This window comes from Lethenteron reissneri, chromosome 17 (genome assembly GCF_015708825.2).
Source record: "Lethenteron reissneri isolate LAM-NWPU_2019-01 chromosome 17, ASM1570882v1, whole genome shotgun sequence".
In the NCBI taxonomy this organism is placed as follows: Eukaryota; Metazoa; Chordata; class Hyperoartia; order Petromyzontiformes; family Petromyzontidae; genus Lethenteron; species Lethenteron reissneri.
The window spans coordinates 11,662,902-11,689,101 of NC_083795.1; the positions used below are offsets into that span (position 1 = coordinate 11,662,902).

The window sequence follows — 26,200 nt, forward strand, 5'->3', positions numbered from 1 at the left end:
TTTATATTTAAGCCGAACTGAACCACCGTCAACAGCCTCGGCATTGAAGTCTGTGATGGGCGGCGTACGTGTGATCGGAGTGATCTGACCTTGTGGAGTGGAGGGCGCGTGGGATAAGGGCGGAGGTAAGGCGATGGGGGGGTCAGCGGGGGCGGAGGGGGGATAGTTGAGAGCTACTGCTGATGGGGGTCGTGGGTTTGAGGAGCTGCTGTTGATGGGGGCGAGTGTGTGCGTGTGTGGGGAGCGGTAGTGTAGCGGTTAGCGCGCTGCGCTATGAATCTGGCGACCCAGGTTCGATTCCCGCTCACGGCCAACACCAGTGACGGTTATCTGAACCGGTCCTGGGCCTCCCCTAGGTCGACTTAGCCCGAAATGAGTACCTGGTGCTGTGTGTAAACATCACCACTCGGGAGACAAAGGCGGCCGGGCGTGGGGCTGGCCACCCACCCCCTCGTGTACCGTTCCGGCCTTCATATGTGCTCGCTAACAGGACTTGCCCCTACAGTCTGTGAAGGCTATACGGGGGTCTTTGTCTTTTTGTGTGTGTGTGTGGGGGGTGAGAGTCGGAGTCGCGTGGCCTCGGGCAGAGAAGATATACTGTCGGTTATTACGATGATTAAGTGAAATGTACTCCTCCTGGAACATTCCCACGGCGCATTGACACCGCGAGCGCGCGCGCCGCATTCACCGTGTCAGACGAGCGGCGACGGCTGCGAGGAGGCCCGGAATTGATGTCCGCACCTAAAAATAATAATAATCTTCTTGGTTCTTTCGGTAAAGTCACGTAGAAGGAAAATAATACAAAAATTAAAAATTCAACGTAATAAAATGTATTTTAAATAAAACATAATAAAATATATTTTACATAAAACATAATAATATATATTGTATTATTTTATTATTTCCCTTCCACGTAACTTTACCGAAAGAACCAGTCACGAAAGCTTTAAATCGAAATAATAATAATAATGCCGTGACTCGAGATTTAAACAAAATAATACAAGTGAGCCGCAACCGCCTTGTATCGAAGCGGTTCGCTACGTACGGCGCGAAAGAAGTCCTACGTACGCACACACAAGCGGGCACCTGAGGAAACGCGTTCAGCGCTCCGAGTGTTTTACGCAATTAATTGAGCACGTGTTACCCAACGAGTTTAGATTTGAACGTCGATTGATTTATTCGGTTTAATATTTGCGCTGACGATTAGTCGCTGTGAACGTTCCGAGAGGAAATTAATGGAAAATATCGCGTCGAATTAAAAATACTACTTGGCGAATTTGACACCCTCTCCCATGCGTTTCTCGAGCAGTAGCGCGCGCGCGCGTGGGTTGTTCGGCACGATGTCCGACGTTTCGCTCCACGCGCCACACCCTGCGCAGTGATTGTATCTCAAATGATTTCACGTTGTTACGTACAACTAGCCGGGAACAGCTGACGTCGGGGTCCGGGCCCCGAACGTTTTTTCCCAAAGAGATAAAACAAAATAAAGTGACGACGAGACACAAGACATCGCGAAACCAAACCAACTGTGCCGAAGTTTCCGTTGCTCTTTTTTTAAATTATAATATTTTATTCGGATCACGAACACGTGGCATATACCTTAGTTATTTCCATTAAACACGCGACACTGACAAACACACACGAACACGACGACGCCAGTGAGTCCACGAGTTCTTGCACGGAAAAGCGAGCGGCGCAGGAAGGGGGGGGGGGTGCAGGTGGAAGAGTCGGGGGGGGGGGGTGCAGGTGGGAGAGATAATTGAAGTTTTGCGTGGCCGGATTGGGGAGCGGCGTGGTGGGGTGGGCGTCACGTTATGTGAGTAGCCGTTAAGTGTAGCGGCGGGTGGACCGAGGAGGTGGAGGTGGTGGTGACGATGATGTGCGTTTTAGTTTATTTTCAGATAAATGTTCAGTTCATCACGTCGAACGAGCCATGCAAAAAAAAAAAACCCAAAGAGGATGGAAAACGCGCGGGGCATCAGCCACCACCACTAGACCCGGCCCGCCCGCCCGAACAAAATAACAAAACTAAAATACCCTTACTCTATTTTACTCGTGGATTTCCGAGCGGGATTTTGAGCTGCTACGAACACGGAGTCTACACCGAATCGAGAGGCCTATGGACAGCACGTGACTGACAACACATTCAGAAACAACGTTCACGAACCGGGGGGAGGGCAAGGGGTTGCGGAGTGTGAAGAGGGCCGAGACGGCGATCAGAGTCCGAGTCGCGGTCCGGGTACTCGCCGGAGTCACCATCGAGGGTCGATGGTCAATAATCATCATCATCATTGTCGTTCCCACCACCACCACCACCATCATCGTCGTCGTTGTCACCAATGATCGCGTCCGTGCGCTCCCATCCCTTGTGTTGATTTCTCGGGAAGTTCTTTTGTAGCGGCAGAATCACAAGTCGTCCAGAGGACCGCATTTGATCCATCCGTCTCTTCTACTCAATGTCCAACTTTGGAGTTCATTCCCGTAACAAAACAAAAAAACCCCGTCGGATTTTTCAGGACGAGAAGAAGTAGATGAAGATGAAGAACCAAAAACACCCAACCTCGTTAATCGCTAATAAGTCAGTGCTGTGGAGCTCAGTGCTGTGTAGTACATATACATATATACGCGATGCCGCTGTTGAATATATTATACATTAGCAGTGTTTATTAAATACACTCAAGCGCTATGTACATTCACGCTGTGGGGGCAACGGGACGGGGGGCCGAGAGTGGCGTGCTGCCGATCAAAAAATCCCAACTCCACAAAGTCATCTTCCTGCATCACTTAATCAGCAGCCCCCCGCCCGCCCCTCCTCTCCCGCACCCACCTACCCACCAAAATAATCGCGTATCACTCTGCGTAGGTATATATAATCATCATCATCATGATCGTAGTAATCGCTGATGAGTCTTTAGTTTTTGTTTGTCTCTTCATAACTTAGCGCTATATATATATCGATAAAAAAACAAAACAATATATACACATCTTCGTCCGACCACGTGGACATCAACACGTCGTGTGCATGTCCATCGTTGCTCTCGTTGCCAAGCGAAGGTACCACGCATCGAGCCGATAATTCCCCACACCCCGGGATGATGGGGGGGGGGGAGTCTTTACATCGCGTGGGGTCTCTGGGGATGGGGGGGCACCAGAGGGGAGGGAGGGTGCAAGGTTGGTCCCCTCTCCCTCCAACAGATCCATCCACCCATCTTCCCCCAACCACCCCCACCCCCCAGTCCTCTCTCTTCATGGCCGCTCGTGGTCTGGGCTCCCCAGATGATGTTGCTGCTGCTGCTGTTGTTGTTGTTGTTGGAGACCGACGGCCAAGCCAGGTTTGTGTTTCTTGAGCAGCTGGCTGATCTTCTCGTCGTCCGAGTTGGGGTCGAGCGGCTTGTTGTACTCGTCGTCGTCCTCCTCCTCGTCGTTCTCCGACGTCTCCTTGAGGCGCTCCGTCTCCGAGTCCTGCTTCTTCTTGGCGGTCGCCATCTCGGCCGCGTGCTTCTTCCGCCACTTGGTGCGCCGGTTCTGGAACCAGACCTGCGAGTCGGGGGGCGGGACGGGGCGGGGGGTTAAGGAGGGGAGTGAGACGAGTGAGCCGTGAGAGTGAGATGGAGAAGTGAGCCGTTGAAGAGAAAGAGATGGAAGTGATCGAGACGCAATCGACGCGTAAATGCTTAAAATCGCAGGCATCACGTCAAGTGACATTAACGTCAGTTGGCAAGACGACTCGATAATTAAGCGTTGTCATCAGCCATGATCAATCCACCGCTGGATGAAGCCCCCCCCCCCCCCCCCGTCATCATCTCTCACAATCCTCGGGCGATGTAGCTATCCACGTGGGGAGCTATCTGGCACGAGTGCCGATTTCACTGCTTGGAGCCTGGCTCTCAACGTAATGAATTGCGCTGTATGAATGCACAGTCTATCTCCGCGCAGTCCTTGGAAGACGCAAGGACTGCTTTGGAACGAGCAAACTTCGTCCAGGTCTCGACTTTTCCGAGTCTCATCAGCAGAATCGTGCCTGCTACATTGACATTAAATCCCGCTACATTGACAGATGCTCTGAACAAAAGGCTATCGGGTCGAAACGACCGCGCATAATGAGTTTGGTTTTAAGGATGATGAAACACGCAAGTGTATATATGTTTTTTTTTTGTTCTCGAAACATACACACACACGCGTTACAAAGACACGCAATAAAATATTCGAACGTAAATTTAAATCCCAAGTGACTGCGATATCAGTATCAGATGATCAGAGGGGAAATGCAGTTGTATTCAATTAATGTCAGCTACTAAACTCGCGCGTCGGGTTGACACGGACACGCATATAATCGCTCCACTGCTGGATGACGGCCTCCCCACGTAATACATTCGTAAATAGCAGTGTAGTATTACAATAAAATATATATACATAATATGCTACGTTTCGGGTAATGACCCTTCTTTATAGCGCGCACGTACTAATGCGTCGTAGGGGTTATTTGACCATACTGCATGGTGGTAGAAATTCTCCCAAAAAAAACATTCGCAAAACAAACAATCCAGTCTCACAAAAAGCAGGGTTTTCAATTAGACCCGAGACACGCTGGCCATGAGATTCAGCTTACTCTGCGCCGCCAGAGTAATTATTCCGACTTGGGCCTGCACTAAATATGAATTTGGAATGAATGGTCCGCAAACAAAATGCGTTATTTAACAAAAAAATGCATTTATAAATATGATCGCACGTTAACAAATTGGCGAATATACGAGCCACATTGTTTGTATTAAATGACCCTAATTCCCCGGTGGGTAGTGGAGTGTGCAGTTTGTAACCCCGGAGGACAAAGATGTATTCATTACTTAAATCCATGTACGCCCCATGCACACACATGCACCCACACAAATATAACACTGATATATCGTCGCACACTAATTATGGGCTGGGGGGGGGGGGTACCAAAAAAAAACATTAAAGAAAATAATTACCGCAATTCAATACGATTTATACGCCGCCGAAATTAACTGCTAATTTTTGCAAAAATCATGGATGGCCTCGAGTTAAAGCATTCTGCACAGCGCCACGTGCGTTATTAACACGGGTGTGGCGTTAGCGCAAGAACAGCGGGTTATTAACACTCGACTCCGATAAAGCACAGAGTTTAAGTTTATCTCGCGTGCATAACAAGGCGTGTTCGAGCAACGGTGATCATTCGAGCACGGATTGTGCGCCCCCATTCATCGCAGCGATCACGTGAATTGCAAAGCGGCTAGCGCAACTGCGTTGTTGAACCCCGACCACGTGAGTTCGATTCCCAGCAACGGCTAACGTCAGCGGCGAGTCATATCCGACTGACGGGTCATGTCCTCCCCCCCGCCAACCCTCATGGCTAATGTGTACTGGACCAGCGTGGTGAAGTATAGTCAATCGACTCCCCCGTAACCGACACGGCGTGCGTGGCAAGGCCGTCATCTAGCAGTGGATTTACCAAGGGGGTGTCATTTTGAATCGGTGTCAATTCCGCGCGGTTCCACGTAAATCATGAGCGCGTGCAACAACGTAGGACTCGACGACGCGAGTCGGCACTTCGCGCAATGGAAACCGGTCTCGTGCGACAATCCATCTGCTGCATCCTCGTTGTGTCACCTATCAGGGTGAACGTACAAGACATCCCTCGATCTCCAAGTCTCCCCACTGCCGGATATACACCCCTCGTCCATGCTCTCTCCTACCCGTCATCATCATCATCATCATCACTACCATCTCTACCGCCTACCTGCATTGCCACGCTGCCCCCCCCCCCCCCTCCGTCTCTCTCCGTCTCTCTCACCTTGACCTGACTCTCCGTCATGCCCAGCGAGTAGGCGAGCCTGGCGCGCTCGGGACCCGCCAGGTACTTGGTCTGCTCGAAGGTCTTCTCCAGCGCGAAGATCTGCTGGCCCGAGAAGGTCGGCCTCGTGTGCTTTCGCTTCCCGTCCTTGTCGAGAACCACTGCGCCGGACGCTGCACGCACACGCACGAGAGCACATACGCAAGGGGAGGGGGAGTGGGGGATGGAGGAAGAGGAGGAAGAGGAGAAGGAAGGGAGACGGGGAGCGCGCCGATGTGCGTTAGGCTGAGAAACCGTCACTCCGCGTCTCGCTCTCTCCACATATTCCCTACGACATCTGCACGGACTTCCGTCACCTCAGGGCCGCAGCGATTGAGTTGGGTTGGTGGCCGGTCACACCGTGGGCATTGTGGGTCTATCCACGGGAGCAGCGATTCCGATGAGGGTGCTGTTGGCGTTACCCTAAGACGGCTGTTTTACCTAATGACACCACGTGCATGGAACGCGTTCGGTGTGTTCGTGTGCGTCTGCGTGTGTCCGTATAAATGGTCAGCGAACCGCACTACGAACCCGGCCACCCCGAGTTCGATTCCTGCTCACGACCAACGTAACAGTGGCAAATATTTGCACGGGTTTTGGGCCTCGCCTACGTTGACTCAGCCGTAAAATGAGTGCCCGATGCGACGTGTAGGCATCGGCACTGGGGAGACAAAGGCGGCCGGGCGTCGCGTTGGCCACCCACCCCCTGCGTGTGCTGTGCCGGCCTTCATAGGTGTTCGCTAACAACACTTGCCTCAAAAGTCTGTTAAGGCTACACGGGGGATATTTGCATTTGCATAAATGTACGTGGGGAGCGACGATCCAGTGCTCAGCGCACCACGCAACGAACCCGACCACCCGCGTTCAATTCCCGCTCACGACCAATAACTAACAGCGGCGAATATTTGTTGGGTCGCCGTCTCGTGGGTCGACTCAGCCTTAAACGAGTGCCTGAGGCTGCGTGTAAACATCATTGGGGAGAGTGAACGATGGCTGGGCGCGGTTTCGGCCCCACTAAACCCTCGTGCGCGGTAATAGCCTTAATAGGTGCTCGCTAACTGCACTTGCCGTAATAGCCTGCTAGAGGCTACGTGGGGATACTCTGTATGAATCTGTATAAATGTACGGCAATGTGTGTAGGAGCGACCTCATGTTATGTTATCGTGTTATTATCATGCTATGTGTGTGTGCGTCTATATGTGTGTGTATCTATGTGTGTGTGTCTATATGTGTGTCTATGTGTGTGTGTCTATGTGTTTGAGTCTATTTGTCTGTGTGTCTATATATGTATGTATGTGTGTCTATATGTGTCTATGTGTGTGTGTCTATGTGTGTGTGTCTATGTGTGTGTGTCTATGTGTGTGTCTGTGTGTATTTATATGTTTGTGTGTCTATGTGTGTCAATGTGTGTGTGTATGTGTCTATGTGTGTGTGTGTCTATATGTGTGTGTGTCTAGATGTTTGTGAGTCTATATGTGTGTGTGTCTATGTGTGTGTATCTATGTGTGTGTGTGTGTGGAGCGGTGGTATAGCGGTTAGCGCGCTGCGCTACGAACCTGGCGACTCGAGTTCTATTCACGCTCACGGCCAAAATCAGTGACGATTATCTGAACCGGTCCTGGGCCTTCCCTAGGTCGACTCGGCCTCAAATGAGTACCTGGTGCGGTATGTAAACATCGCCACTGGGGAGACAAAGGCGGCCGGGCGTGGTGCTGGCCACCCACCCCTGGTATGCCGTTCTGGCCTTCATAGGTGCTCGCTAACAACACTTGCCCCAACAGTCTGTTACAGGCTATACGGGTGATCTTTGTCTTTGCGTCTATATGTGTGTGTGTCTATGTGTACATTCTGAAAAGAAAGTGCTTAAGCATCCTCACGTCATATAATGTTGACAGTTATCACCTTGCGTGTATGCTTGCACGTGAGTTTCGATGTGTAACTAATAACCATGTGTCTCTGAGTGGCCTCAAACACGTAAAGATCATCATGCTATGTATGTGTGAAAGTATGCATATATACGTGTGAACAGCACCTTTTCTAAGACGAAACGGATGGTATTTGTCTTTGTATGCATAGATGTATACGTAGTTTTTGAAGCGGCGTCAATCATACGATTAAAATTAAAAGGTTACGTATGTACGTGTGTATGTATATAGGTGTGTATGTATTAACATTTTGTGTTTGTGTATATGTATCTACGTAGTGTCTTCCAGGTAGTATAGGATGCGAGCGTGTGTATGTGTGTGTGTGTATGTGTGTGTGTATGTGTGTGTGTAAGTGTGTATGTGTGTGCTGGTATTCAACGCATACACGATTCTCACTGCACGGCTCTCCGTGTAAAATGTTTTCTTCAAAACAAGAAACTTGGCCGGCAACAATTTTAAATGTCAACTATCACGCAAATGTAGAATGTGATTGCATCGTTACGGTGATTGGGGACTCGTCGGAAATTGACACGTGGACTGACACCACGTCTCTCTCGTCTGCCCCGCGCTGTGAGCGTTTAACCCCGAGCCGTAGTCTGAGCTGACCGCCCGCGACTATCGGGAAATCTACACGCGCTTACACGTACGGTCTAACGTCTCCTCCGTCAAATATAAAACGTGTTTTCCTTCCAGATAATCTGCAATCCCATTACTCTAACGGGTCAATTGGGAATTTGTTATCGCACTGCAATTGAAAAGCGTGGTCTTGTTCAAAGAAATAGATTTGTGTGTGTATATACGCGTGCGTTAAACATGCGATGGCATTATTTAACATTGGTCGCTAATTATTGTATCTATGGCTTTAACAAAAAGAAAATCACGGAAGACATCTTCGTGGGAATACATTTAAATGTGCGAATGCCAAATCTACAAGTGTGAATTACAACAGCGAGTGAGCTTCATTACTAATATATATCAAAAAGTGTAAAACAATCAAATTCTAACGAGGGATTATTAATGCATTCACTCACAATATGTTATAGTTGGAGTGTGAGTGCGAGCTAAATTCAGTGGGTGTCACGCGGTGATGTCTCGGACGAGTGGAGCTGTGTCGTCATTGCAATCCACCTGCCGACAGGGCATTCTGCGAATATCCCAAAATGTACTTCTGTTCAAATGTGTGGCATTAATAAGAAAAGAAAAAAAACCTCCGTGAAACAAAAACGAATACATTTAAAAAACAAAACTATCAACACAATCTCGAGATTTAAAATTGTGACGTTCAGAATGTGTTCGGCATTCAGCTACGTCGCCGTCATTACAGGCGACGGTCTCTTTACGCGGACAAAACTGGAATGTAAATTCATAAATACAACAACAGCAACAGCGAAACCAGTCGCGGATGAAAAACGACAAATTTCGTGAACTTATTTGCGCGACCAACGCTGGACGGGAAACGGCAGTCGTGATGGTTATTTAATCGCGGCGACGATGTCTTAGGCACGGTTGTATACGCGCGTGTGTCGACGAAACTTGCATTTGTACGAGTTAATTAAATTGTCGTATTGACTCGATTTTTTATTTCAAATCGGTCCAAGTGGATGCCGCGTGCTTGTATATTCGTGAAACCCACGATGATTGACTCGCGTCTTGACTTATTACTACTAACTGCGTATTTGTCAACAGTAACTTGCATGCTAAGAACGCGTCCTGTGGTGATTCCCCGTGATATTTCTGCTCGCGTTTAATTGCTTGTGAACACGTTCAACCCGCCGCGTATTAAAGTCGCCGTTAAACTTAAGAGTAACCCGGGCGAAGCCAGAGTGTGTTGTAGAGTTGACAATCTAAACTCGGGCGCTAATAACACCGACAGCATTGCAATCACTCGCAACACACGGCTAACGGGCTGCAAGCGAGTAATCTCCTCGCCCCAAGACTCGAACGAACAATCATCTTCCGTGCATGCGCCCCGCTAAACGATCGCACGCAACCAAACACCTGACCAACGCGTGCATCACAACCCCTCTGCCCGCACCGTTGACGAACGTGACAACGAGACATCACCGACAAAGCGTCACACGAGACCACCGCTTGCGCCCACGACCAACACCGACGCGAGATCGCGCGCGCGCGCGCCCCGCTCGGAGCCGAGCTCACTCACTCGGGGAGCAGCCGAGGCGCGCGTCTCTCCACGGCGACGTCTGCATGAGTCCCGGCCAGAAGATGGGCGGGCGGCCCGGCAGCTCGGCCAGTGGCTTCGGGTAGCGGCCGACGGCGGCGTGAGCGGCCGCGGCGGCGTGAGCGGCCGCGGCGGCGCCGTGGCCGAAGTAGACGCCCGCCGTGGCGGCGCCCGGGTTACCCCCGATGCCCCCGAGGCCCCTGGTGAGGCCGGCCGACAGCAGCCCCGGCCCCACGCCGCCGGCGCAATGCATCGAGGGCCGCCCCAGGATGTCGTTGATGCCGTGCGGTGTCGCGGCCGCTGCGGCGGCGGCTGCGGCCGCGGCCAGCTGCGAGCTGAGTCCGGTGAGTCCCGCGGCCGAGTGAGTCTTGAAGCCGGCCGAGTGCGAGTTCTGCATCGCGTACTGGTACAGGGGCGCCTTCATCTCGGTCATGCTGTGCAGGGCTGCCAGAGGAGGGCTGCTGAGGACGAAAGCGCTCTGCCGGTTCGTAGCATCCATATGCCCGACGGCTAACATTACAGCCGGTCCGTGCGGAGCGGTCGACGACGAGCACTGGGCACTCAGCAGGCAGGGACGAGAGGAGGACAGAGAGCGAGGGGGAGAGAGAGAGAGAGCACGAGAGAGCGAGCGGAGGGGTGGGAGAGAGAGAGAGAGAAAAGTGCTCTTTTACAAAGTGAGTGAGTGTGAGAGAGAGCTCCAAAACGAGAGGCGAGACTAGAAGGGAAGAAGGGGTTGGAGGTGGGGGGGTGTACGGGGAGGGGGTGGGAGGGCGAGAGAGGCGGACAGAGATGTTGTAGAGAGAGAGGGAGAGACGCGGAGAGAGTTCGGCAGAGAGATGCAGGCGCTCGGGAGGACGCGGGGCCCCGTTGCAGTGGGGTTCGCGCGGCGTGGCGGGCACTGCGTTGTTTTTGTTGTTCAAGGCGGTAGCAGCAGCAGCAGCCTGGAGGCGACGCGCGTTAAGTTTGAGTGCGAGAGGCCGCCTTGTTTGAGATGCGAGCCCGAGATAAAGGCGGCTGGAGCCCGCCGAGACTGCCTCCCATTGGCCGACGCTGCCGATGGAGTATTCCCTTCCTCACCCCTTCCTCCTTTCTCCGCCTCCCTCCTCGACTACCCCCCCCCCCTATCCTCTGCCGCCCCCCTCCAGCCCCCCGCCCCCGCCCGGCTCTCCACCGCCGCTGTGTGTGTTCAGTTGATGCCTCGATGCGCATTTGCATGCTCAAAGGCCGCCCGGACAACACGAGGGGTTTGTGGCACCGCACTGCATTGTAGCCGGCCGTAAGTTGTCGAGCAGCGAAGTGCTGCTGCTGCTACTGCTGCTGCTGATGATGTCCAGAGAAACCGAAGCCGCGTGAGGGTTGGCCTTGTTTGGTACGAACAAGCGATGCTGGAAACAACGTTGGTTCGGGAAAAGTCAAATTTTATTCGACGGGTGTGGGTCGTTTTGATTCTGAATATTGCGATGTAACGCGTTGTCAAGGAATTGGCCAAACTAAACCCGAGCAAGATCCTCCTGGGCAGGAGGGGTATTGAGTCTCGCCTATGAATTTCTGATTTATTTTTTAAAAACGTCATTATGAACATGCCATCAGGATCTCGATGGAAGCGGCGAATTATTGAATTTGATTTTCCCTGTGATATTGGACGCCACGATACAAAATCGCGTGTGTAGACACTTTGCACGTCCTGCCTGTATACAGAGAGCTCGCTATTGAAATAGAGCACAAATGTATTACTAGTTGCCACTGCCCATGGTTATATACGTGAGCGTGCATTTATCTGTAGGTATATGTATGCGTGTGCACCGCAGGCCAACGCGTGTCTATGTACGTGAATGTATGTGGGTGGTAGTGTAGCGATTAGCGCACTGCGCTAAGAACACGGACAATAGTGATGATTATCTGAACCAGTCCTGGGCTCTCCCTAGGTCGACTCAGACTGAAATGGGTATCTAGTGCTGCATGTATAAAACACCAGCCCTGGGGAGACAAATGTGGACGTGCACAGTGCTGACGATAAACCCCTTCGTGTTCGTTTCCGGCCTTAACAGGTGCTCGCGAACAGCACTTGCCCCAACAGTCTGTAAAAAGCCTGTATGGGGGATATTTGTATTTGCTGGCATGTGAATATATAGTATTGTGTACCACGTGCATGTATCCATATGCATTTACTCATGTGAGTGTAGTAATGCGAACACACCTGTGATAAACTCACAATTATTCGCTGGGTTTACACGTGAATTCCTGAGCACATATCCCGCCCGCCCGTGATATATCTTGCATTGTACCAAATGTTTCTGCAATTTTTTGACGTTTTGAAGTATGTTTTTTTAGTATAAACGTCCCCTATTGGATTACTCTATAAACTCTACAGATATATGTGCGTATAAGGGCGTCTTTGTACATATATATACTTGGGATGGAGATATTTGCACCGGGAAACCTGAGTTTGATTCCAGGCTACGGATAGCGTCGGTGTCGAGTGATATCTGAATCAGTCTCGGGCTCACCGACACCCTCACCATCACTGACCAGGTGCGGTCCCTCCCCCCCTCCTCCTCCTCCTCCCATGAGCGACAGCGCGTGGGAAGCCTTCATCCAGCAGTGAACTGGCACAGAGATGACTATCACGATTGCAAATGCGTCGACAACACAGTATACATATATATAACGCGTAGGTCGTATGGAATGTTTTTTCCGTAGTGCGTACTGCAGCCGTGCGCTTGCTGCGAGTGTTGGGAAAACGAGAACATCAGGGACAATTGCGTGCGCGCCACGTTCGAATGTCATGAAATTTAGATGCAACACAATTTCCCACGCCCTAAACTAAACTGTTTTCATGTTCACCAGGTAAGGCTCACGGAGCTCTGGAGCTTATTTTGAGAAGCGACCTGGCCACAAATGATATATCAACGAAGTGGCTCGTCACGTGGAAATGTATAGCAGCCAAATGACCTAAACGCATGTTTGTAAATGTGGAGGAAAAAGCCGGTGGACCCATAGAAAATCCACACGACCACGAGCAGAACACGCAAACTCCAAATATACAGCAGCAGGCGTCAGGCTCGGGATTGAACCCACGAACTCCTGCAGTCCAGGCGAGGTAGTTAACATCTCGCCACCGTGGCACCCACACGCAACCATCTGCCCTAAGAGAACGACGTTGACTCTCGCCATGTAAACACAATGGTTGTACAGCCTTCTGCCAACGCACCGCTGGATGAAGGACCACCCCACCCCCCCCCCCCCCCACACACTGCTGTCGATTATGGGGGTTGTTTGACCATACTTCACCACGCTGGCAAAGTGCGGGTTGGTGAGTGAGGGGTGCTGGTGGAGTTGGGGCGCTGGAAAGCGGTCGGAATCGAACACAGGTGGCCGAAATGCAAAGCGGAGTGCGCTAACCACTGCGCCATCGCTCGCTCCTTTGATTTGAAGCGCGCGGGCAATACATCCGTAGGTCAACAAGTGTCTGTCTACGACATGTATTATAATTGTTTACTTATATATTAACCAATTGAACGGTCGTACGAGATGCAATTCGTCTTCAATGAGCCTACAGTTTTACAGTAACAGTCTCGCATAATAATAATCATGATGATAAACCTTTGCACAATTACGCAATACCGTGCTTGTAATCCGCGTATGGGCCATCCGGGGTCACACTCATGCGTTTCAAAATAAACTCGTCTAACAGAGGTAATACACTGTTGCGACTTAATACACACACACTTGTGCACACACGTGCACCCACACTAACACACACATACGCGCGCACAGACGAAGGCAAAAGATCCCCAGTGTTGGCTTTAAAAGACTGTTGGGGAAAGTGCCGTTCGTGAGCACACTCGCAAACAGGTGCGCGCACGCATACACATACACACAAAGATATGCGCATACGCACGAACAACCACGCACACTCACAGCCATACAAATATAAGCGTACACGCAAATACGCATATCCCCCGTATAGTCTCAGGAAGCAAATACAAAGACACGCACAGAGGCACAGGCGCACACGTGCATACATAGACCTACACACACGCGTGCATGAAAAAGGACAATCACACGCACAGTGGTATCTGCTGGGCTGCAGTACGCAGAGGGTAAAGTCAAGAGGTTTAAGTCCAATTCAATCGCAGCGCGGAGCGATACGTGGGAAGCCCAACAGCTTCCCCGGGGTCGTACACGCAGCTCCCTAGGGAGGATGGGGGGGGGGTACATGATACGGGGGTACACAGGGAGCCGAGGTGGGGTCCGGTGGGAGAGATCATAGAATGGGTAGAGATGCAGGGATTGAGTGGAGAGACATCGAGATATATCGCTTGTCAAACCTGCCAGATGTTTGGTGCAGGAGTCGAGGAAACGGCAGAGGCATCGGGTTGTGTGTGGGCAATGTCGTTCCATTGATGTAGCGACCGATACTTAAACCTGCCTCTCAAGTCGCCTACAGCGCCGTGCCCATAACCGATGACTCAACGCGGTTCGAGGTCTCTGCTTGTGTTTTTTTTCCTGTAAGTTTGTTATCTCCGATTTTTTTGCTGATGTTATTATCGTGTTGTTGTCGTTGTTAGATGAGACGCCGTAGATTCGCTCGTTGTTGGTAAATATTTAAAATAATTTTGCCCACCCATAAAAAAAACGCCCGTCAAACGGAGTGCAAAGGATGTGAGTGGTGGGATGTGCGTGCGATGTTGAACGATGTGCGTGCGATGTGCGTGCGATGTGCGTGCGGTTGTGCGCTAATCTGCGGGGGGGGGGGGGTGGAGTGGTCTGACTCGGCGAGACGTGAGAATGTTGCGATGCGCGCGTTGTACGGGATGCGTGCCGAGTTGGATGGAGTCGCTCCCGACAGAAGCAGCAGCAGCGGCAGGCAGCTGCAGCAGCGGCAGCCACCACACTCTGACGCGCTCTCCGGTCGCTACAGCGTTTTGTTCGCTACGATATCCGACGTTTCGATCCACGTCCCCGGGAGCGTCGTCTTCTTCTTCTTCTTCTTGGGTCTACGTCGTAGTTTTGCAGCCTAAATTGTTGGGGGTGGGTTTGTTCGTTTATGCAGTAAAAGCCGCACTGAGTCTCAAGGCTCATTTTTGGTGATGGTCGTGCATTTTAGATAGTTCGTGCAAAAGGCTTTCTTGAGGAGTCGCAGATAATTGACGCTTTGAATGGCCATCGTGTTCAAGTGCCGATGTGACATCCTCATGTTTTGTATAACTGCGGGTATGACCCATCACTAGATCACGTATGATCAATGAGGATGATGATGATAATGATGATGATGAATTAAAAACGAATTAAGTTCATATTAATAATGTTGTCTGGGATATTTCACAAAAGTGGTCGAAGTACATGTTAATGTTGTTTTACTTTGCCACTGGGTAATTTCAATCATTTCAGCGCGATTCCTCAAATGGATCAAGCGTCACCGCCATACAATATGTACACATGAATAAATATATAAACACACGTACAACGTAGCTGTAAAATATAACATTGTTAATCACACCTAACACCGGTAGCTGTAAGATTGCTATCTCATTTGTGTCTGCTTTTTTATGTCTATGTAAACTTACATTTTTCATCATCAGCAGCAGCAGCCATGATCGATCCACTGCTGGAGAAAGCACCCTCCCCTACGATGATGGACGTAGTAATCCACTTGTGCACTCTTGTGAATAAACTGGAAACATTTAACGCGTTGTACAAATGTATACTGTCAAACGTTTATTACATTGTTAGCGAGAGCGCACCGTGCCGTGTTTACGATGATTATAAATTGACGAATAGTCAATGCAGAGTGGTGTGTATGTGTGTGTGCCGTTTTTGCACGTTGCGAGTGTGTGTGTGCACATACACACGCACACACATACGCACTTACGTGTGTGCGTGTGTGTGTGTGCGCGCACGTGTTCTCTATCAGACCGTTGTAAAAGGCCGATAACAACTCCGCTGCCAATCAATTGCTATTGCTTGAGATAATACTACACGTGTCGGTGTTCGCGTTGTATGCAAGTGTACCGTGCGTGTGTTGAATGTTACGTATATGATGTGGTGTATATAATGTGGTGTATATAGTGTGGTGTATATAGTGTGGTGTATATAGTGTGTGGGGAGCGGTGGTGTAGTGGTCAGAGCACTGCGCTACGAACACGGCAACCCGAGTTCGATTTCCCGCTCAAGGCCAACACCAGTGACGATTGTCTTAACCGGTCCTGGGCCTCTCCTAGATCGACTCAGCCTCAACTAAGTACCTGGTGCGATGCGTAAATATCGCCACTGGGGAGACAAAGGTGGCCGGGCGTGGTGCTGTCCATCCACCCCCTCGTGTGCCGTGCCGATCTTCGCGGGTGCTCACTAAGAGCACTTGCCCCAACAAGTCTGCGCAGACTATACGGGGGATCTTTGTCTTTGTATACAGTGTGCGCACGGCTCCTCCGTGAATGGGAAATTAAAGAGACGAGCCACGGGAGAGTGATTGTGGCCATGCGACGCAAACTGTGGACCGTGATCGTAAACCAGCCTCGTCTGCGCCCCTTCAACGGAGGCACAGCAAGAACCACACCAACTTTCTCTCTCCTCTCTCTCTCTCCTCTCCCGAAGCCCCCTCTCGCCGTGGCGATCTGACCTCGCGACATTGGCGTTTGGCTCCCGCGCGCGTTGCCGTCGTACGCGCAGAAGAGCGTGGCGCGCGTTCCATTCGCGAGTCCTGTGCGCGTGCACAGCGTCGAAGCTACGGCACGCGTAGTGATGATGAGGAGGAGGAGGCGGCGGCGAGTGAGAATATGATTTCTAGATTTGAAGCTTTCGTGACTGCACGGATTCATACTCTTAGTTCTTTCGGTAAAGTCACGTAGGTAAAAAAATTGAAATTAAAATGAATACAATTATTTTTCTTAATTTTAATAAAAACATTTTTATTAATTTTAATTTCAATTTTTTTACCTACGTGACTTTACCGAAAGAACTAAGAGTAAGAATATGATTTGGTAACGAAATAACGAACCGAAACTGTGCTACCGACAAGACGCTAAACGTGCTCCGTTTTTATTTCAATGTTCCGCGCGCGATCGCTTAACGTAACATAATGAGCGCATTCGACGGTTAGAGATCGTTGTTGATTACAATCGATGATTACAATCGATGATTACATACGATGATTTCATACGATGCGTATCGATGCGTTCGTACGGTATCACGCACTCAGTCACGGCGTGGGGAGGGAGGCGTTCATCCAGCAGTGGATTGATAGAATGGCTGATGATGATGATGATTATGTTGTTGATGGCAACTCTCTCCTTTTGACTGCCTTTATTTATGTTCATGTACGTGTGCATGCATAAACGTATAAACACATGTAAACCGTCTATACAAACAAGGACATAGATCTTCCCGTTCAGCCCGAACAGACTGTTGGGGCAAGTGCTGTTAGCGAGCAACTATGAAGGCCGGCACGGCACACGAGGAGGTGGATGGCCAACACCACGCACCTCGTGTCTCATAAGTGACGACGTTTACACACCGCACCAGGTACTCATTTGAGTCTGAGTCGACCTAGGGGAGGCCCATGTCCGTTTAATATAATCGTCACCGGTGTTGGCGGTGAGGAGGACTCGATCTTGGGACGCGGGGTTCGAAGCGCGCTAACCCCAGCACGACCGCTCCCCGTAATAACACGAACAGGAGTCGTAATTTTACACGAAGTGGCAGTGAAGCCTCCACTGCGTTTGTGCCAAGCGAGGTGCACTCTGAAGCCACGCGGGGTGGCTGTCCAAGGCTCGCCGGCATGAGGTCACGGGCCAGACCCAGCTGGAACACACACACGCGCACAGCAGACTGACTGCCTTGGACAAATCACGGACTATGCGTCCGATCTCTGAAGCTAAGCAGGTTTTTCAGCCTGGATAGTAACTTGGGTTTGGCTGCCACCGTGTATAACAGGTGTCATAGGCTGCGGGGCTACTTTGTGGATCGTGCAGATAAAAAATAATAGAAAGTTGTACTGTGCCTCTTTGCTGCCCGCCTTTACCAACTCTCACTGAGCAGCACGGTGCAGTATGGTCAAGTATCCTCCAAGACCCGCGCAGCGTGGGATTTGAGGGCCTTGTCCAGCAGTGGATTTACACACAGGGTTGTACACGCTCAAGTCAACCGAGACGGCCATCGCGACAAACAGCGTTGATGCACGATCTCAAGGCTGTTGCATTTGTGAATGGCTTCTTGCAAACGTTTGCGAATAATTCCGGAAATTCGCTGCATATTAAATATTGTTTTTCTCACAGACACCTCTTGTCAATCCACTGCCGGGCAAATGTCTTTCTCCGACGCCGTGTCTATCATGGGTGCTTTTTTTTAATACCCATGCTTCACCACGCATTGCATAGCAATGTTGCAAGACACCGATTCAGAGCGTGCAAAAGCGGAGTCGGAGAGTGCGTTACCCACCGCCGTATCTTAACACACCGACGCAATAGATCGAGCAATTGGTCGGAGCAACGCACTGCCATGGAATGGTCATCATCCCTTTGTTTTCTGACATTTCTGCCGCTTAGCGGAGCGCCTCTTGTGCAGAACGCAGTGAAGAGAGAAAGCCATTACGCGTGCTAAGATTCCAATTCGGTGATTAGTCCAGAAAGATAGAAGCATTGCTCGCGAATATTAATACCGCATTCTCTCGAATTAGCAGACGCACTTTTCTCCTCTCTGCAGTTTAAAAAGTCGAATTTTTGGGAGTACGTCGGATCATTTGTGTTGTGCGTGACTAGACTTGTAGAACTTTATTAATACCGTGAGCACGCGTGTTTTTTTTTTGGGGGGGGTGCGTATGCAATAACATAATCTGGTACGGTATTAAACATTTATGATAAGTGGAATCCGTATTTGTTTGAAGCTCTGATAATATACACATTGGCTTTAGAACTAATTGGCCTACATCAATTTCAAAGACAGTGCGTATATTATCAGATCATGTTTGTTTGCATGTTCACCACAAGTACGTGTGGTTAATGCAGACTTGATTCCTCGCAAAAGCTATCTATTGGGTGTGTGAACATTTTAACACCGTGTTATTACCGGAGAGGGTAAAACGTAATAAAAAAAAATAGCTAATCCGAAATATTTTTATTTAGAGTAACTCTTTAACATTAAGTCGGGCGATTGACTGGTTGCGCACCTTATTCTCAAAACATATTGACCTTCTCATACACGGTCTACAGCACATTGGTTCAGTACACGGCAGCACACAACATTGAGAGTGGTGGGGCCAGTGGTTAGGGCACTTCATTGTGAACCCATCAACCTGACATCGATTCCCGGTCAGAGCTTAACATCAGTGGGGAAGTAAAATCTGAACTGGTCCTGTTTACTCGGCAGCTTCACCGACCAACACTGGCCAATCGTGGTTAAGCATGCGGTAGGTCTGCATCCAGCAGTGGATTGACAATGTGATTTAAATTATTGTTGTTTTTTTTTGATAAACATCGGTCACTGCATCGCGTACTGTCAGATTCGCTTCTGCGGCCGTCTGGAACGTTCTTCCTTCCAATATTAGGACGCCACTAGAGCTATGCACTTTCTAATCTAAATGTAAAACTCATTTCTTTTGAACTGCCTTTTTGAGTTTAGTTTGTTGTCCGTCCCCCGCACCGTCGATTAGTACAGTTGGCTACGCACGGTGTGAAAGAAGTTCAACGTACATACACTTCTAAGCAAATACTATGTACACTAGTCGTCCCGCGTGCAACGCGTACTCACACGGTATGCGCGCAATGCTGCTGAATATCGTGGTCTTGTAGAACGATTGTAAACATACGGTTTTTGAAGTTGGCACGGTTTTACAAGCGGCAGTGGGTGTTTATGAAGACACGTGCTTAGTGCCGAGGCGTCACGGTGCGTTTCTCGCCGTCCCAAAGGCGACTGCAACCGATAAACCCGCATCCTGGAATTGATGATACGTTTTCATCATCATCATCAGCAGTCATGATCTGTCTACTGCTGGACGAAGGCCTCCGTCCCTAAGCTGCTGCCGAGCTCGTGCGACACGAGCGGATCATTTCATCGCCTCCTCTTCTGTATGCATGTTACTGTATGTACGTTACTCTATGTATGTTACTCTATGTATGTTACTCTATGTATGTTACTGTATGTATGTTATTCTATGTATGTTACTGTATGTATGTTACTGCATGTATGTTGCTGTATGTATGTTACTGTATGTATGCATGTTACTCTATGTATGTTACTCGATGTATGTTACTCTATGTATGTTACTGTATGTATGTTACTGTATGTATGTATGCTACTCTATGTATGTTACCGTATGTATGTATGTTACTGTATGTATGTATGTTACTCTATGTATGTTACTGTATGTATGTATGTTACTCTATGTATGTTACTGTATGTATGTTACTCTATGTATGCTACTCTATGTATGTATGTTACTGTATGTATGTATGTTACTCTATGTATGTTACTGTATGTATGTTACTCTATGTATGTTACTCTATGTATGTTACTGTATGTATGTTATTCTATGTATGTTACTGTATGTATGTTACTCTATGTATGTTACTCTATGTATGTTACTCTATGCATGTTACTGTATGTATGTTATTCTATGTATGTTACTGTATGTATGTTACTCTATGTATGTAACTCTATGTATGTGACTCTATGTATGTGACTCTATGAATGTAACTCTATGAATGTAACTCTATGTATGTTACTCTATGTATGTGACTCTATGTATGTTACTGTATTATGTTATTCTATCTATGTTACTCTATGTATGTTACTGTATTTATGTATGTTACTCTATGTATGTTACTGTATGTATGTTACTGTATGCATGTTACTCTATGTATGTTACTCTATATATATATTACTGTATGTATGTTACTCTATGTATGTTACTCTATGTATGTTACTGTATGTATGTTACTCTATGTATGTTACTCTATGTATATTACTGTATGTACTAACACTCGTTCGCACCTGTACGTAGCCCAGCGTGCCACATCTGCGAGCAACGCACATCATCTCGGGCTTTGCTTTCCCCCTTTGATTCCCACTTCGTCGCGTGCCGACCACGACCCGGTCGATCTCTTTCTCTCTCTCTTCTTCTAGATCAACGTCTCCCGTGCGAGACGCGTTCACTCTTGTGAACAGGCCACGTGAGATGCCTCAAACCTTTCTGATCCGCAACTTTTTCGTTCTGCTCCCTCTCTCTCTCTCGGTGTGATTCAATAGCTTTTTCAAGCAGAGCCGTCTCGACTGGGATGCATTTTGCTCTTGCCAGTCTCGTTTGCAAGGCGGTGCTCTGCGTGCTCGTAGCGGAGAAGACTCGTGGCGCATGCGATGCGATGAGACTCAAGGTCTGCCCAGGCGGGTTCACGAACGAACTAACTCACTTGCTGTACTGCGATCTGCAGCTCAGCGCGTTTGGAAGCTTCGCGCAATCAACCGTCGCCTCCAAAGCGGTGGTTTAAGAGGCGTGCATATCCAAAACGCCCGGCTCATATCATCATCAGCATCATTATCACCGTCATCGTTTTGGACAGCCAACGAACAAACATGGTCAATGCACCGCGCGTTTTCAGATGCGCTTCTGCGGCCGTCTGGAACGCTCTTCCCTCCGATGTTACGAAGCCACTGGAGCTATGCACTTTTCAATGATTTTCATTGAAACGTTAATTTCTTTAGAACTGCTTTTTGTGTTTAGTTTGTTGTCCTTCCCCGCACCTCCGATGAGCATGGTTGGTTACGTACGGTGCGAAAGAAGTTCAACATACATCATCAACTATTCGACTGCCGGAGTAGTACCTGTCATGATTCATGCGCGAGATTGGGGTAACTAATTGGAAGAGCAGGGACGGAGGCAAATACCTGGATGTTATTCCAGACAGAACCCCTCGTGACAAGAAATAGAACGCGCCCGAGAGGACGTGCACCGAGGAGATGGAGCGACGAATCCAGCTTCGCGTGCAGGTTCCTGGTTCAATTGAAACATCGCAGGACCGCGAGAGAGATGGTGACGGACGGAACGGGGATAGGTCTTCATCCAGCAGCGGATTGATCATGGCCGACGGGAATGGAGCGCAGTGGCTTCTGTGATGAAGAGATAGAGATGGTGGCGGGGGGGGGGTGGAGAGTCTCGATGAAGACTTCCCTGCGTCTAATGATGAAGTCTTTCGTGAGGATGGAGAGCGCGGTGAGAGCTTCGCTTCATCTCCACGAGGCAACGGCGCCGACTCGTGGCGACGACGCGTAACTGCAGGGAGCCTCGCAATACAGCAGCATGGGTTTATAAACTAAAACTAAACTACAACTATTATGTATTTTACCAGGTAGAGCCCACTGAGTTTTGTTTCATATGCGACCTGGCCACAAATGATAGCTCAACGAAGTGGCTTATCGTGTGGACATGCATAGCAGCCAAATACTCCAAACGCACGTTTCTAAATGTGGAGGGAAAACCCGCAGGACCCGGAGAAATATCCCCGCGACCACGCGGAGAGAGACACGCGGTTCAGCAGCATGGGTTTATAACAGAGGTGGGACAAAGTCATTGTTATGCAAGTCCAAGTCGAGTCTGAAGTCATCAAATTCATGACTCGAGTCTGACTCGAGTCCAAGTCACATGACTCGAGTCCACACCTCAGAGGTGGGACAAAGTCATTGTTATGCAAGTCCAAGTCGAGTCTGAAGTCATCAAATTCATGACTCGAGTCGACTCGAGTCCAAGTCACATGACTCGAGTCCACACCTCTGGTTTATAAACTAAAACACAACTATTCTTTATTTTACCAGGTAGAGCCCACTGAGTTTTTTTTCAGATGCGACCTGGCCACAAATGATAGCTAAACGAAGTGGCTTATCGTGTAGACATTTATAGCAGCCAAAATGCTCCAAACGCACGATTCTAAATGTGGAGGGAAAACCCAGAGGACCCGGAGAAATATCCCCGCGACCTCGCGGAGAGAGACACGAAAACTCCAAATATGCAGCAGGCGACAGGATCGAACCCACGACCTCCTGCATATCCGGCGAGAGAGTTAACATCTCGCCATTATATCAAATATATATAATAGGTGACGTTTATCACGTGGAAGTGTATTGCAGCCAAATAACTCTGATCGCATGTTTCTAGATGTGGAGGGTAAATACCGAAGGACCAGAAGAAAGATCCACGCGACCACGTGGAGAGAGACACGCAAACTCCAAAGATACAGCAGCAGGCGTCAGGGTCGGGATCGAACCCACGTCCTCCTGCATACCAGGCGAGGGAGTTAACATCACCGCGGGCCACAATCTATGCTCATTAAAGTTTTATTGTTGTGCAGCTGCATCTAACTCTGTCGCTCTCCCTTGAAACATATTCTCACCTGATTGAAACATGAAGGATCTAACCGACTGAGCGACTGTGGCTATGCTGGTTCGACTGTTGTGAAAGACCCATGGCCGCTGCTACCCTATTCTGAGGATTACAAGACACACTTTGTGCACCTCCATTGTGAAATGAAGTTCGGGGGTTGTCGTGTAATCCGGTCGCTGCGAGTGTACGCGCCCGTGGCCAGATTTGTATAAGGGGCCGTCCATAAATGACGTCACGCTATTTTGGACTATTTTTGACCCCCCCCCCCCCTTCGTCACACAGCGTCACAAAAAGTCAGACCCCCCCTCAAATATGACGCCACAAAGCTCTGCCCCCCTTCCCCCCCCCGAAATAAAACATGCTTCAAATCGCTTTAAACTATTGTCATTGTAGTGCGTATTTAATGTGGCACTCTGATGTTGTAGGAGAAAACATTTATTAAAAGTCTATTTCATTAAGTAGAACGTGTTGTCTATATTTATTTAAAGTTGCGCATTTTGATGTGACTTCACATTTCTCAACCCCCCCTCCCCTCGTCACACATCGTCACAAATGTCTGACCTCCCCCCCCCCCAGGTGCATGACGTCATTTATGGACGGCCCCTAACTTTATTGAGACCGAACACAAGGTCAGTCTGGGATGCGTCTTTCTTTCCGGAGTGTCTTATATTCCGGAGAATACGGTAATCCTCAGCGTCAATAAAACAGTAATTCAACAATAATTTGCGAGAAAAATATTCAGGCAAGTTCCTAACTCCTTCACTCGATTCGTAAGCTATCATTTGTGTCCAGGTCACCGTGGCGAGATGTTAACTACCTCGCCTGCTAGAGATGAAGGTCGCGGGTTCGAACCTCAACCATGACGCCTGTGTATTTGGAGTTTGCGTGTCTCTCTCTCTTCTCGTGGTCGTGTGGATTTTTTTCCGAGTCCCTCCGGGTTTTTCCCTCCACATGTCGGAAGCAACATCAGAGTATTTGGGCTGCTGTACATTTGCACGTGATAAGCAACTTCGATAGCCAGGTCACTTCTAATAAAAGAGATATATTGCTCAGAGGGCCTTACGTGGTAAAATAAAAAAAAATATATAGTGTATAGTTGACATTCGCTATCCGTGGGCTCGTGAGGCCCTCTGCTGGAAGCGGGAGGCCAGAGCCCTCAACTCGGGCTCTGCAAGGTGGCAGAGGCGTTCCGTGTTAAAACAATCAAAAGGTCAACGTGAATTCTTACTCAAATCTGCTGTTTGTGCTGGATTGCATCGTCCTATAGCGTAGGGGGTCTGGGTCAAGTCTAACCCATAGGACCAACCACTGTTGACTTGCTTACAAAGTGGTACTTAATTTATCGACCGCGGAGAGACGATGGGCTGAGTCAACCCCCACCCAGGATTTGAACTCTAGACCTCTGAGCAACGAAGTTACTTACTCTGTTGTAAAACAATGGTTGGCTACGTACAGTGCGAAATAAGTTCGACATACATATGTAAAATCATGTATGCTAATATATGTTTTATACATAAGTAACCGTGTAAGATTCGTACGGCTGGCCTACGTACGGTGCGAAAGAAGTTCAACCTACGTAACATATTTGCGAAGCGATCAAACTCTGCACACGACAGATTTCAACGAGAGACACTCAACACGCGGCTAAAAAAACTGATTCTGGAGTCGAATCACGTTCGTGAGTTGAGCCTGGTGGACATTGTCTCGGATAAGCGACCACGGCGCATGATGATACATGTTGCCATCGGCTGCACGCGGAGCTACGGTGGACGGCATCGGAGTTCGAGCAATTATTGTACTCTACTTCTATGCCATCCTGCACGTCTACGCTCTCCGCTTTTCCCACCACTGCACACTGACCAGCATGGCGCATGCAGTCTTGTAAAATAACACGCGCGTACGTATCTATGTACGTATGTTGAACTTCTATCGCACCGTACGTGGCCAGTCGTGCACGGTGTTGTGAAGAGGGCTGTGTGTGTACAGAACTCGCAGCTAACGGAGACGATGCGAAAATTGTCGCAGTGTTCACTGCGCATAAAGAGAAGTTCGCATCTATCTGCAGTGCGCGTGATTTTGCTCCCGATGGGTCCGCTATGTCTGCACATTATAGACGCGATGAAAACTCGCGATAATCAGCAGCGACAGTAGCAGCAGCCGTGGTCAATCCACTGCTGAATGAAGGCCTCCCCCAAGCCGTCGCCGCCTTTCACGCAGCTGCACAAGACGTTAATAATCCACCTTCTACTTTCACTCTTCCATCTCCTCATTCGGTGGTCACCCACTCGAGCGCATTCCATTCTTGAGATAGGAATCATCGGTTGGAGATATCCTCCAAGTGGCGGTGAGCGAGACGTGATTCGAGCTCAAGTTCTACTTTATTTGCGTAGAAGTCTCCTTTTTAAAGCATGACCTTGGTCACCATCATTGTGTTATTATTGTGACTATGATTATTTACCCAGAAAAGCATCATTCGGTCGCACCACTATTGTCTTGTCGCGAAGGTTTTCGCAGCGGGAGGCAATAATTGACGCTTTGCGTTTCACTATTAAAGTAATTTGCGAGTAATGTTTTCACATTTTGGCACATTTGGCCCGCGACGCCCTGCACAAGATGGACTAATTCATCTCTTCGGGATCCTTTTACGTCCGATGCGAAGGCAGACGGCGCCGATTTTCACGGCTAATATTCACCGGCGGTATTAACCGATGACAAAAGCGATGAAATATTCTCACCGCGATCTTGGCTACGTGCCCCAGGGCGGGGCAGTTGGAGAAATCGTGTCCAGGCAATTTGGGTGGGTGAAAGAAAAAAAGGAAAAACAGCAGCGGCTGCTTCCATCTGGCCCCGGACGGCTGCGTCACCTCCTCGCCGCA

The 26,200-nt window shown here is 49.2% G+C and overlaps 1 protein-coding gene across 3 annotated transcripts; it reads right to left on the reverse strand.

Moving 5' to 3' along the window:
- Positions 1 to 943: 943 nt before the first annotated feature.
- On the reverse strand, positions 944 to 14,721 carry LOC133343489 (homeobox protein Nkx-6.2-like). Of its 3 annotated transcripts, none has more exons than XM_061553147.1 (4): positions 14,287 to 14,721; positions 9,938 to 10,508; positions 5,813 to 5,985; positions 944 to 3,537 (listed from the first exon to the last, which is right to left on the reverse strand). In XM_061553147.1, exons 2-4 carry the CDS (start codon positions 10,470 to 10,472, stop codon positions 3,247 to 3,249), a joined length of 999 nt encoding a protein of 332 aa, XP_061409131.1. In that variant the 5' UTR covers positions 10,473 to 10,508; positions 14,287 to 14,721; the 3' UTR covers positions 944 to 3,246. The 3 variants fall into 3 exon arrangements, with proteins under 3 accessions (XP_061409131.1, XP_061409128.1, XP_061409129.1); XM_061553144.1 differs by having other exon boundaries at positions 9,938 to 10,515; XM_061553145.1 differs by having other exon boundaries at positions 946 to 3,537; positions 5,813 to 5,973; positions 9,938 to 10,515; positions 14,287 to 14,704.
- Positions 14,722 to 26,200: the final 11,479 nt, after the last annotated feature.